This window comes from Chiloscyllium plagiosum, unplaced genomic scaffold (assembly GCF_037043375.1).
Source record: "Chiloscyllium plagiosum isolate Xiang-an unplaced genomic scaffold, Cpla_swu_hap1 HiC_scaffold_19, whole genome shotgun sequence".
Classification (NCBI taxonomy): Eukaryota; Metazoa; Chordata; class Chondrichthyes; order Orectolobiformes; family Hemiscylliidae; genus Chiloscyllium; species Chiloscyllium plagiosum.
Window position 1 is genome coordinate 18,778,023 of NW_028270157.1, and position 13,346 is coordinate 18,791,368.

General features: G+C 56.4%; 1 protein-coding gene across 1 annotated transcript in view; it reads left to right on the forward strand.

The window, feature by feature from the left end:
- Window positions 1–13,346, forward strand: part of pwp1 (PWP1 homolog, endonuclein) — an 89,814-nt gene that overhangs the window by 32,030 nt on the left and 44,438 nt on the right. Inside the window, exons 2-5 of the mRNA XM_043709852.2 lie at window positions 8,229–8,287; window positions 8,446–8,612; window positions 11,208–11,293; window positions 11,493–11,589. Of these exons, the coding sequence (XP_043565787.2) occupies window positions 8,229–8,287; window positions 8,446–8,612; window positions 11,208–11,293; window positions 11,493–11,589 (409 nt within the window). The remainder of the gene's footprint in view (window positions 1–8,228; window positions 8,288–8,445; window positions 8,613–11,207; window positions 11,294–11,492; window positions 11,590–13,346) is intronic.

Consider the following 13,346-nt stretch of genomic DNA (forward strand, 5'->3'; position numbering starts at 1 on the left):
TCAGTGCTGAGGGAGTGCCGCGCTGTAGGAGGGTCAGTGCTGAGGGAGTGCCGCGCTGTCGGAGGGTCAGTGCTGAGGGAGTGCCGCACTGTCGGGAGGGTCAATACTGAGAGAGTGCCGCACTGTCGGGAGGGTCAGTACTGAGGGAGTGCCGCGCTGTCGGAGGGTCAGTGCTAAGGGAGTGGGAACTGTGAGAGGGTCAGTACTGAGGGAGCGCCGCACTGTCGGAGGGTCAGTACTGAGGGAGCGCCGCACTGTCGGAGGGTCAGTACTGAGGGAGCGCCGCACTGTCGGGAGGGTCAGTACTGAGGGAGCGCCGCACTGTCGGAGGGTCAGTACTGAGGGAGCGCCGCACTGTCTGGAGAGTCAGTACTGAGGGAGTGCCGCACTGTCGGAGGGTCAGTACTGAGGGAGCGCCACACTGTCGGAGGGTCAGTACTGAGGGACTGCCGCACTGTCGGGAGGGTCAGTACTGAGGGAGCGCCGCGCTGTCGGAGGGTCAGTACTGAGGGAGCGCCGCACTGGCGGGAGGGTCAGTACTGAGGGAGCGCCACACTGTCGGAGGGTCAGTACTGAGGGAGTGCCGCACTGTCAGAGGGTCAGTACTGAGGCAGTGCCGCGCTGTCGGAGAGTCAGTGCTGAGGCAGTGCCGCACTGTCTGGAGAGTCAGTACTGAGGGAGTGCCGCACTGTCGGAGGGTCAGTACTGAGGGAGCGCCACACTGTCGGAGGGTCAGTACTGAGGGACTGCCGCACTGTCGGGAGGGTCAGTACTGAGGGAGCGCCGCGCTGTCGGAGGGTCAGTACTGAGGGACTGCCGCACTGTCGGGAGGGTCAGTACTGAGGGAGCGCCGCACTGTCGGCAGGTCAGTACTGAGGGAGCGCCGCACTGTCGGAGGGTCAGTACTGAGGGAACGCCGCACTGTTGGAGGGTCAGTACTGAGGGAACGCCGCACTGTTGGAGGGTCAGTACTGAGGGAGCGCCGCACTGGCGGGAGGGTCAGTACTGAGGGAGCGCCACACTGTCGGAGGGTCAGTACTGAGGGAGTGCCGCACTGTCAGAGGGTCAGTACTGAGGCAGTGCCGCGCTGTCGGAGGGTCAGTACTGAGGGAGTGCCGCGCTGTCGGAGGGTCAGTGCTGAGGGAGTGCCGCGCTGTCGGAGGGTCAGTGCTGAGGGAGTGCCGCGCTGTCGGAGGGTCAGTGCTGAGGGAGTGCCGCGCTGTCGGAGGGTCAGTGCTGAGGGAGTGCCGCGCTGTCGGAGGGTCAGTGCTGAGTGAGGGACGCGCCGTCCGGTGGTCAGTGCTGAGTGAGGGACGCGCCGTCCGTTGGTCAGTGCTGAGGGAGGTCCGCGCTGTCGGAGGGTCAGTGCTGAGGGAGGGCCGCGCTGTCAGAGGGTCAGTGCTGAGGGAGTGCCGCACTGTCGGAATTTCAGTACTGAGGGAGTGCCGCACTGTCGGGAGGGTCAGTACTGAGGGAGTGCCGCACTGTCGGGAGGGTCAGCACTGAGGGAGTGCCGCACTGTCGGACGGTCAGTGCTGAGGGAGTGCCGTACTGTCAGAGGGTCAGTGCTGAGGGAGTGCCGCGCTGTCAGAAGGTCATTGCTGAGGGAGTGCCGCGCTGTCAGAGGGTCAGTGCTGAGGATGTGCCACGCTGTCGGACGGTCAGTGCTGAGGGAGTGCCGCGCTGTCAGAGGGTCAGTGCTGAGGGAGTGCCGCGCTGTCAGAGGGTCAGTGCTGAGGTAGTGCCGCGCTGTCGGAGGGTCAGTGCTGAGGGAGTGCCGCGCTGTCGGAGGGTCAGTTCTGAGGGGGGGCCGCGCTGTCGGAGGGTCAGTACTGAGGGAGCGCCGCACTGTCGGGAGGGTCAGTACTGAGGGAGCGCCGCACTGTCGGGAGGGTCAGTACTGAGGGAGCGCCGCACTGTCGGAGGGTCAGTACTGAGGGAGTGCCGCACTGTCGGAATTTCAGTACTGAGGGAGTGCCGCACTGTCGGGAGGGTCAGTACTGAGGGAGTGCCGCACTGTCGGACGGTCAGTGCTGAGGGAGTGCCGCGCTGTCAGAGAGTCAGTGCTGAGGGAGTGCCGCGCTGTCAGAGGGTCAGTGCTGAGGGAGTGCCGCACTGTCAGGAGGGTCAGTGCTGAGGGAGTGCCGCGCTGTCGGAGGGTCAGTGCTGAGGGAGTGCCGCGCTGTCGGAGGGTCAGTGCTGAGGGAGTGCCGCGCTGTCGGAGGGTCAGTGCTGAGGGAGTGCCGCGCTGTCGGGAGGGTCAGTACTGAGGGAGCGCCGCACTGTCGGGAGGGTCAGTACTGAGGGAGCGCTGCACTGTCGGAGGGTCAGTACTGAGGGAGTGCCACACTGTCGGGAGGGTCAATACTGAGAGAGTGCCGCACTGTCGGAGGGTCAGTGCTGAGGGAGTGCCGCGCTGTCGGAGGGTCAGTACTGAGGGAGCGCCGCACTGTCGGGAGGGTCAGTACTGAGGGAGCGCCGCACTGTCGGGAGGGTCAGTACTGAGGGAGCGCTGCACTGTCGGAGGGTCAGTACTGAGGGAGTGCCACACTGTCGGGAGGGTCAATACTGAGAGAGTGCCGCACTGTCGGGAGGGTCAGTACTGAGGGAGTGCCGCACTGTCAGGAGGGTCAGTGCTGAGGGAGGGCCGCGCTGTCGGAGGGTCAGTGCTGAGGGAGTGCCGTGCTGTCGGAGGGTCAGTGCTGAGGGAGTGCCGCGCTGTCGGAGGGTCAGTGCTGAGGGAGTGCCGCGCTATCGGAGGGTCAGTGCTGAGGGAGTGCCGCACTGTCGGGAGGGTCAATACTGAGAGAGTGCCGCACTGTCGGGAGGGTCAGTACTGAGGGAGTGCCGCGCTGTCGGAGGGTCAGTGCTAAGGGAGTGGGAACTGTGAGAGGGTCAGTACTGAGGGAGCGCCGCACTGTCGGAGGGTCAGTACTGAGGGAGCGCCGCACTGTCGGAGGGTCAGTACTGAGGGAGCGCCGCACTGTCGGGAGGGTCAGTACTGAGGGAGCGCCGCACTGTCGGAGGGTCAGTACTGAGGGAGCGCCGCACTGTCTGGAGAGTCAGTACTGAGGGAGTGCCGCACTGTCGGAGGGTCAGTACTGAGGGAGCGCCACACTGTCGGAGGGTCAGTACTGAGGGACTGCCGCACTGTCGGGAGGGTCAGTACTGAGGGAGCGCCGCGCTGTCGGAGGGTCAGTGCTGAGGGAGTGCCGCGCTGTCGGAGGGTCAGTGCTGCGGGAGCGCCGCACTGTCGGCAGGTCAGTACTGAGGGAGCGCCGCACTGTCGGAGGGTCAGTACTGAGGGAACGCCGCACTGTCGGAGGGTCAGTACTGAGGGAGCGCCGCACTGGCGGGAGGGTCAGTACTGAGGGAGCGCCACACTGTCGGAGGGTCAGTACTGAGGGAGTGCCGCACTGTCAGAGGGTCAGTACTGAGGCAGTGCCGCGCTGTCGGAGGGTCAGTGCTGAGGCAGTGCCGCACTGTCTGGAGAGTCAGTACTGAGGGAGTGCCGCACTGTCGGAGGGTCAGTACTGAGGGAGCGCCACACTGTCGGAGGGTCAGTACTGAGGGACTGCCGCACTGTCGGGAGGGTCAGTACTGAGGGAGCGCCGCGCTGTCGGAGGGTCAGTGCTGAGGGAGTGCCGCGCTGTCGGAGGGTCAGTGCTGCGGGAGCGCCGCACTGTCGGCAGGTCAGTACTGAGGGAGCGCCGCACTGTCGGAGGGTCAGTACTGAGGGAACGCCGCACTGTCGGAGGGTCAGTACTGAGGGAGCGCCGCACTGGCGGGAGGGTCAGTACTGAGGGAGCGCCACACTGTCGGAGGGTCAGTACTGAGGGAGTGCCGCACTGTCAGAGGGTCAGTACTGAGGCAGTGCCGCGCTGTCGGAGGGTCAGTGCTGAGGCAGTGCCGCGCTGTCGGAGGGTCAGTGCTGAGGGAGTGCCGCGCTGTCGGAGGGTCAGTGCTGAGGGAGTGCCGCGCTGTCAGAGGGTCAGTGCTGAGGGAGTGCCGCGCTGTCGGAGGGTCAGTGCTGAGGGAGTGCCGCGCTGTCGGAGGGTCAGTGCTGAGGGAGTGCCGCGCTGTCGGAGGGTCAGTGCTGAGTGAGGGACGCGCCGTCCGGTGGTCAGTGCTGAGTGAGGGACGCGCCGTCCGTTGGTCAGTGCTGAGGGAGGTCCGCGCTGTCGGAGGGTCAGTACTGAGGGAGTGCCGCACTGTCGGAATTTCAGTACTGAGGGAGTGCCGCACTGTCGGGAGGGTCAGCACTGAGGGAGTGCCGCACTGTCGGGAGGGTCAGCACTGAGGGAGTGCCGCACTGTCGGACGGTCAGTGCTGAGGGAGTGCCGTACTGTCAGAGGGTCAGTGCTGAGGGAGTGCCGCGCTGTCAGAAGGTCATTGCTGAGGGAGTGCCGCGCTGTCAGAGGGTCAGTGCTGAGGATGTGCCACGCTGTCGGACGGTCAGTGCTGAGGGAGTGCCGCGCTGTCAGAGGGTCAGTGCTGAGGGAGTGCCGCGCTGTCAGAGGGTCAGTGCTGAGGTAGTGCCGCGCTGTCGGAGGGTCAGTGCTGAGGGAGTGCCGCGCTGTCGGAGGGTCAGTTCTGAGGGGGGGCCGCGCTGTCGGAGGGTCAGTACTGAGGGAGCGCCGCACTGTCGGGAGGGTCAGTACTGAGGGAGCGCCGCACTGTCGGGAGGGTCAGTACTGAGGGAGCGCCGCACTGTCGGGAGGGTCAGTACTGAGGGAGCGCCGCACTGTCGGAGGGTCAGTACTGAGGGAGTGCCGCACTGTCGGAATTTCAGTACTGAGGGAGTGCCGCACTGTCGGGAGGGTCAGTACTGAGGGAGTGCCGCACTGTCGGGAGGGTCAGTACTGAGGGAGTGCCGCACTGTCGGACGGTCAGTGCTGAGGGAGTGCCGCGCTGTCAGAGAGTCAGTGCTGAGGGAGTGCCGCGCTGTCAGAGGGTCAGTGCTGAGGGAGTGCCGCACTGTCAGGAGGGTCAGTGCTGAGGGAGTGCCGCGCTGTCGGAGGGTCAGTGCTGAGGGAGTGCCGCGCTGTCGGAGGGTCAGTGCTGAGGGAGTGCCGCGCTGTCGGAGGGTCAGTGCTGAGGGAGTGCCGCGCTGTCGGAGGGTCAGTGCTGAGGGAGTGCCGCACTGTCGGGAGGGTCAATACTGAGAGAGTGCCGCACTGTCGGGAGGGTCAGTACTGAGGGAGTGCCGCGCTGTCGGAGGGTCAGTGCTAAGGGAGCGCCGCACTGTCGTGAGGGTCAGTGCTGAGGGAGTGGGAACTGTCAGAGGGTCAGTACTGAGGGAGCGCCGCACTGTCGGAGGGTCAGTACTGAGGGAGCGCCGCACTGTCGGGAGGGTCAGTACTGAGGGAGCGCCGCACTGTCGGGAGGGTCAGTACTGAGGGAGCGCCGCACTGTCGGAGGGTCAGTACTGAGGGAGCGCCGCACTGTCTGGAGAGTCAGTACTGAGGGAGCGCGCACTGTCGAAGGGTCAGTACTGAGGGAGCGCCACACTGTCGGAGGGTCAGTACTGAGGGACTGCCGCACTGTCGGGAGGGTCAGTACTGAGGGAGCGCCGCGCTGTCGGAGGGTCAGTGCTGAGGGAGCGCCGCGCTGTCGGAGGGTCAGTGCTGAGGGAGCGCCGCGCTGTCGGAGGGTCAGTGCTGAGGGAGCGCCGCGCTGTCGGAGGGTCAGTGCTGAGGGAGCGCCGCGCTGTCGGAGGGTCAGTGCTGAGGGAGCGCCGCGCTGTCGGAGGGTCAGTGCTGAGGGAGCGCCGCGCTGTCGGAGGGTCAGTGCTGAGGGAGTGCCGCGCTGTCGGAGGGTCAGTGCTGAGGGAGTGCCGCGCTGTCGGAGGGTCAGTGCTGAGGGAGGGGCGCGCTGTCGGAGGGTCAGTGCTGAGGGAGGGGCGCGCTGTCGGAGGGTCAGTGCTGAGGGAGGGCCGCGCTGTCGGAGGGTCAGTGCTGAGGGAGGGCCGCGCTGTCGGAGGGTCAGTGCTGAGGGAGGGCCGCGCTGTCGGAGGGTCAGTGCTGAGGGAGGGCCGCGCTGTCGGAGGGTCAGTGCTGAGGGAGGGCCGCGCAGTCGGAGGGTCAGTGCTGAGGGAGGGGCGCGCTGTCGGAGGGTCAGTGCTGAGGGAGGGGCGCGCTGTCGGAGGGTCAGTGCTGAGGGAGGGGCGCGCTGTCGGAGGGTCAGTGCTGAGGGAGGGGCGCTCTGTCGGAGGGTCAGTGCTGAGGGAGGGCCGCGCTGTCGGAGGGTCAGTGCTGAGGGAGGGCCGCGCTGTCGGAGGGTCAGTGCTGAGGGAGGGCCGCGCTGTCAGAGGGTCAGTGCTGAGGGAGTGCCGCGCTGTCGAAGGGTCAGTGCTGAGGATGTGCCGCGCTGTCAGTGGGTCTGTGCTGAGGGAGGGCAGCGCTGTCGGAGGGTCAATGCTGAGGGAGTGCCGCACTGTCCGAAGGTCAGTGCTGAGGGAGTGCCGCGCTGTCGGAGGGTCAGTGCTGAGGGAGTGCCGCGCTGTCGGAGGGTCAGTGCTGAGGGAGTGCCGCATTGTCGGAGGGTCAGTACTGAGGGAGCGCCGCACTGTCGGAGGGTCAGTACTGAGGGAGCGCCGCACTGTCGGGAGGGTCAGTACTGAGGGAGCGCCGCACTGTCGGAGGGTCAGTACTGAGGGAGCGCCGCACTGTCGGGAGGGTCAATACTGAGAGAGTGCCGCACTGTCGGGAGGGTCAGTACTGAGGGAGTGCCGCACTGTCAGAGGGTCAGTGCTGAGGGAGTGCCATACTGTCAGAGGGTCAGTGCTGAGGATGTGCCACGCTGTCGGACGGTCAGTGCTGAGGGAGTGCCGCGCTGTCAGAGGGTCAGTGCTGAGGGAGTGCCGCACTGTCAGGAGGGTCAGTGCTGAGGGAGTGCCGCACTGTCGGAGGGTCAGTGCTGAGGGAGGGCCGCGCTGTCGGAGGGTCAGTGCTGAGGGAGCGCCGCACTGTTGGGGGGGGGGAGGTCAGTGCTGAGTGCGCGTCGCACTGTCGGGGGATGTCAGCGCTGAGGGTGCACCACACTGTCAGGGAATAGAAATTGGAAAGTTATGCTGCCACATTCATGGAATGCTCAGTCATTAAACAGACACAGTCTTCAAATCACTAAGCAAAAGACGCGACCACTGTTGGAAACATGTCTTTCATGTTGTGTTTCTATCGGGACCTCGCGATCTCCTTCGGATAATCCGATTTTTGAATAATTGCTATTCCGATAATCGAGGTTCCTCTGTGTACGCACAGACAGACACATGCAGACGGGTGCACATGCACATAGACCCTTTCTCATATGCTCACACATGCACCCTCCCACAGACTTATACCCGATTACACTCTCACACATACACGCACTCTCTCACAGACACTCTTGACACCAGTTGTTAAAGTTCGCTTGAGAATGTAACTTTTTAAAAAGATGTTTTGCGATTTACATATGATAGAACTGATACCAACATGGTCATTCTAAAAGATGAGAGACTTAACAAACAATCTGGTCTTTTTCAATATATAATATCAGTTACATTACACTGGAAAGTTTTGCTATAAATTCTGTGTCTTACAATCTTATTCTCCATAATCGCCTGATGAAGGAGCAGTGCTCTAAAAGCTAGTGCTTCCAAATAAACCTGTTGGACTATAACCTGGTGTTGTGTGATTTTTAATCTGATGAAGGAGCAGCGCTCTGAAAGCTAGTGTTTCCACGTAAACGTGTTGGACTATAACCTGGTGTTGTGTGATTTCTAACTAAATAGGATTTGTAATTTCTCTGGACTTAAAACTTTTGTAATGGGTAGCATTGGGAAATAGTTTGGTACCTTTTTTACTGTCTTCTATATTTAGACAGCTTATAAAATTTATTTTCATGTAATTCACTTGTAGAAGAAAATCAAATTTGTGTGAACATGCCTGCAAGTAACTGTCATGTTAGATAAAGAATAAAGCACATCTCTCAAGCTAGGTTTAATTCTGGGATTTAATTTAACCAGTTGTACCATAAGCAGGATTATAACACACACTCGAGAGTTATTGGAGTTCTTGATCCTGGAGCCTGCTGCTGGGGATTTCTCAGGAAACAACCAGTTTCACTTTGCTGGTTTCAGAATGCAGGGAAATGCATTAAGTGTTTTGATTTATTCCTGCCGTGGAATCCTGATGTCAGGGCAAGTTATTTTTCCAATGTTAATAATTTCAGTAAATTTTCATTTCTAGGTGACTCTGAGTAAGGAGGAGTTGCAGCAATTAATCCTCGATGCAAGAGAAGAATTTGAGTAAGTTGCAGTCTTCCCCTTCTTTATTGAAGAAAGGATGAATAATGTTGGTGTTTAGCTACCAGCCTTTTAGGTGTGGCAGCCAAACAATGGCAAGTGGCAGAATGAGTGAGGTTTGCAACTGATAAACATGCTCAATATTATGTGTTTATTTCCAGTGATCAGGAGGAGGATGAGGAAAAGGCAGAAGGAGCGAATGAGGAGGAGTTGATGGATGGATCAGACAACCTTGCCACGAGTGATTCCAAGACACAAGAGGAGGGAGAAGAGGAAGACAATGACAGTCTGGCAGAATACGATCTTGATCAATATGATAAAGAGGATGGTGAGTGTCAGAGAAGGAGGTAATGCCAGCGATTGTTCTGTGTCAGCTGGTAAAATCACAATAACATTGTTTATCATTTCAACTGTTGAATCAACCACAGCACTTCAACCTCCATAAAATTCCCATTTCAAGCAGGTAAGTTTTTCTGCAAGGCTTTTGCTGCTTTCGTCTTGATCTATTTGAGAGCAATTTATTTCTTGATTTATTTTGCACGAGAAATCTTAACAAATTGTTCTCATTTGCTGATCCCCTCCTAGATCTTATTCCAGGAGTTGAGCAAGGAGGTTGCTCAACCACTAGCAAAGATCTTTGCTTCCTCACTCTCCATGGGATTCGTACCAGAGGATTTAAGGGAGGCGAATGTTGTTCCTCTTTTCAAGAAGGGTAATAGGGAAATCCCTAGCAATTGCAGACCAGTCAGTCTTATGTCTGTGGTCAGCAAAGGTTTGGAAAGAATTGAGGGATAGGATTTATGACTATTTGAAAATGCATGGTGTGATTAAAGGCAGTCAGTGTGGCTTTGAGAGGGTCAGGTCATGCCCCACAAACTTTATTGAGTTCTTTGAGGAGGTGATGAGACAGATTGACGAAGATTGAGCAGTGAATGTGGTGTACATGGACTTCAGCAAGGAGTTTGAAAAAGTTCCCCATGGTAGGCTCATTCATAAAGTCAGGGGGTATGGGATACAGGAAGATTTGGCTGTCTGGATTCAGAATTGGTTGGCTGGCAGAAGGCAGAGAGTGGTTGCAGATGGAAAGTATTCTGCCTGGAGGTCAGTGGTGACCTGCATGGCTCTGTTCATGGTCCTCTGCTCTTCGTAGTTTTTATAAATGGTTTGGATGAGGAGGTTGAGGGCTGGGTTAGTACGTTTGCATATGACACAAAGTTGAGAGGTACCATTGATAGTATAGAAGGCTATTGCACCCTGCCGCGCGACAATGACAGTACGCAAAGCTGGGCTGAGAAATGGCAGATGGTGTTCAACCTGAATAGATGTGAAGCAATGCATTTTGGAAGGTCAAACTTGAATGCTAAACATAGGATTAAAGACAGGATTCTTGGTAGTGTGGGGGAACAGAGGGATCTTCGTGATCAAGTGCATAGATCCCTCAAAGTTGTCATCTAAGTAGATAGGGTTGTTAAGAAAGCATATGGTGTTTTGGCTTTCATTAACAGGGGATTCAAGTTTAAGAGCCACGAGGTTTTGCTGCAGCTCTACAAAACCCTGGTGAGACCACACTTGCAATATTGTGTCCAGTTCTGGTCGCCCTATTATAGGAAAAATACAGAGGCTTTGGAGACTGTACAAAGGAGGTTTACCAGGATGCTGCCTAGACTGGAGGGTTCCTCTTACGAGGAGAGATTGAGTGAACTCGGACTTTTCTCTCTGGAGAGATGGAGGAAGAGGGGTGACCTGATCGAGGTGTACAAGATAATGAGAGGCATGGATAGAGTCAAGAGCCAGAGACTTTTTACCCCGAGCAGGATTGACTGCCACAATGGGTCATAGTTTTAAAGTGTTAAGAGGAAGGTATCGAGGAGATGTCAGTGGTAGGTTCTTTACGCAGAGAGTTGTGAATGCATGGAATGCGTTGCCAGCGGTGGTGGTGGAAGCAGAGTCATTGGGGTCATTTAAGCGATTGCTGAACAGGCACATGGACAGCAGTGAATTGAGGGGACTGTAGATTGTTATTTTAGATTAGGACTAACCCTCGGCACAACATTGTAGGCCGAAGGACCTGTACTGTGCTGTATTTGTTCGATGTTCTGTCTTGGCTTTCCTTATCTCTGTAATTTCATCCAGCCCCAATAATCCTTCGAGATACTGTGCTGCTGGGGGTGAGGGAGGAATGCTCTTCAGAGAGTAGGTGCTGACTCAATGGGCCGAATGGCTTCTTTCAACACTGTAGGGATACAGTGATCTTCCAAATGGCAGCTCATGGTCTGAGACTAGCTTTCAGTCCTAGAACTATAGATTGGTTAAGTTCAAATTCCACCATCTGCCATGGATCTCTGGATTTCTAGACCAGCAACCTAAACAAAATATTTAACCACACTTTTGATGTACGTCTGTCGGCTGTGGGAGCCGTCTGTCAAAAAGGGAGTTGGTAATCTGACATTTTGCATTTTAGCTACTGTTCCCCCTCTTCAAACAGCGTTTCAAGATTGTGTCCCTATCCATGGATGGCCCCAGGAACAGTGTCACTGCTTAGGCCTCACTGCTGTAACCATCCTGCAAAGGCCTCTGTCTAACAACCCGACCTCTCCATTCCCTCCGTCACCCCTCATCACCTTCAATAAATGTTGAGTATGATTCAGGCCTCTGAGTCCCAGACTACCCGGAATATAACATCTTTGATACTGGCTGCAGTTTTCTGGCACCTCTGAATGACATTGGATGCTCCTTGCACATGTGATCTTTTTGCAGCATCCTAAGCCAAGAGACAGCGTGACACGTTGTTTGTAACACATTACTTGTTCGGTCCTTACTTATGTGCCACTTAATTAATAATGTTTAGCAGCAAACATCCCTGGAATAATTAACCTTGAGGCTTATAGAGGTATTAAATGATGACCCGTGACTTTCCATCTAGGTGGAGTGAATCTTGGTGACAGTTTGGGAGGACTCTCAGTCTTTGCTAGCAATGACGATGATCCGTACGTCACTCTTAAAGATACAGTAAGTTGGAGTGTGAAACTTCACAGAATTATTCTTATCCACCTGTAACTTCCTGTGAATTTTTCTCCTTAATGATCTTGTTGCAGAAATTTTAATGATTACTAAATGTGTAAATTTAATTTAATTAAATTACAATTAATGTGCTCCTACTCTCAATATTACAGTAACTTGAAACTTAAAGCAGCATTGTCTGTTGTAGGACCACTATGAAGATGACGATTTCAAAATCAAGCCCACTGACAATCTAATAATTATGGGAAAAGCTGAGAAGGATTGCTGCAGCCTCGAGATATATGGTGAGATTGCCAGTAAAGATCCTAGTGATATTAGACATCCCACTGTCTGAGGTTTTGCCTTTGGTATCTTGGAAGAAGCTTCTTACGTGGGATGATATCAGTAAATGTGAAATCATCTTGGGATTGTGGCATTATGGTGCTTTAATTATTGCTGGTCTGAACCTTCTGGATGTGGTTTAAAGTGCTGTTGTGTGAATTGAGTTGTACAGTATACTGTGTAAAGAACTGACCCATATTCTCAATCTGTAGGCATCATGTTAATGTTAGTGTCAGACGAATATTTAAACCCCACTCGAGAGACTTAAGCCTCAAACTATCCAGGTCAATTGAGGGAGTTGACAACACTGTCAGAAGTGCTGTCTTTCATGGTGGGGGAATGTAAAGGCTTCCTGTGGCACTATTTTGAAGAAGAGTTGGGCACATTCTTCCCAGTCAACAATACTTAGGGGAGAAAGTGAGGTCTGCAGATGCTGGAGATCAAAGTTGAAACTTTATTGCTGGAACAGCACAGCAGGTCAGGCAGCATCCAGGGAACAGGAGATTCGACGTTTCGGGCACAGGCCCTTCTTCAGGAATGAGCAGAGAGTGTTCAGCAGGAGAAGATAAAAGGTAGGGAGGAGGGACTTGGAGGAGGGGCGTTGGAAATGTGATAGGTGGAAAGAGGTCAAGGTGAGGGTGATAGGTCGGAGTAGGATGGAGGCGGAGAGGTCAAGAAGAAGACTGCAGGTCAGGAAGGCGGTGCCGGGCTGGAGGGATCCGGCTGAGACAAGGTGGGGGGAGGGGGGATGAAGAAACTGGTGAAGTCCAAGTTCATCCCCTGCGGTTGGAGGGTTCCCAGTCGGAAGATAAGACGCTCCTCCTCCGACCGTCGGGTTGTTGTGGTTTGGCGGTGGATGAGTCCAATGACCTGCATATCCTCGGTGGAGTGGGAGGGGGAGTTGAAATGCTGTGCTACAGGTTGGTTGGGTTGGTTCGTCCGGGTGGCCCAGAGGTGCTCTCTGAATCGCTCCGCAAGTAGGCGGCCTGTCTCCCCAATAAAGAGGAGGCCACACCGGCTGCAGCGGATGCAGTAGATGATGTGGGTGGAGGTGCAGGTGAATCTGTGGCGGATATGGAAGTTTCCTTTGGGGCCTTGGAGAGAAGTGAGGGGGGAGGTGTGGGCGCAAGTGTTGCACCTCCTGCGGTTGCAAGGGAAGGTGCCGGGAGTGGAGGTTGGGTCGGTGGGGGGTGTGGATCTGACAAGGGAGTCGCGGAGGGAGTGGTCTCTACGGAAAGCTGATAGGGGAGGGGAGGGAAATATATCCTTGGTGCTGGGGTCCGTTTGGAGGTGGCGGAAGTGACGGCGGATGATGCGCTGTACATGGAGATTGGTGGGGTGGTAGGTGAGGACCAGTGGGGTTCTGTCCTGGTGGCGGTTGGAGGGGCGGGGCTCAAGGGCGGAGGAGCGGGAAGTGGAGGAGATGCGGTGGAGGGCACCGTCGACCACGTCGGGGGGGAAATTGCGGTCCTTGAAGAAGGAGGCCATCTGTGTTGTACGTATTTTGAACTGGTCCTCCTGGGAGCAGATGCGGCGGAGACGAAGGAATTGGGAGAATGGGATGGCGTTTTTACAGGGGGCAGGATGGGAGGAGGTGTAGTCCAGGTAGCTGTGGGAGTCGGTTGGTTTGTAGTAGATGTCCGTGTTGATTCGGTCGCCTGAGATAGAAACAGAAAGGTCTAGGAAGGGGAGGGAGGAGTCCGAGACTGTCCAGGTGAAT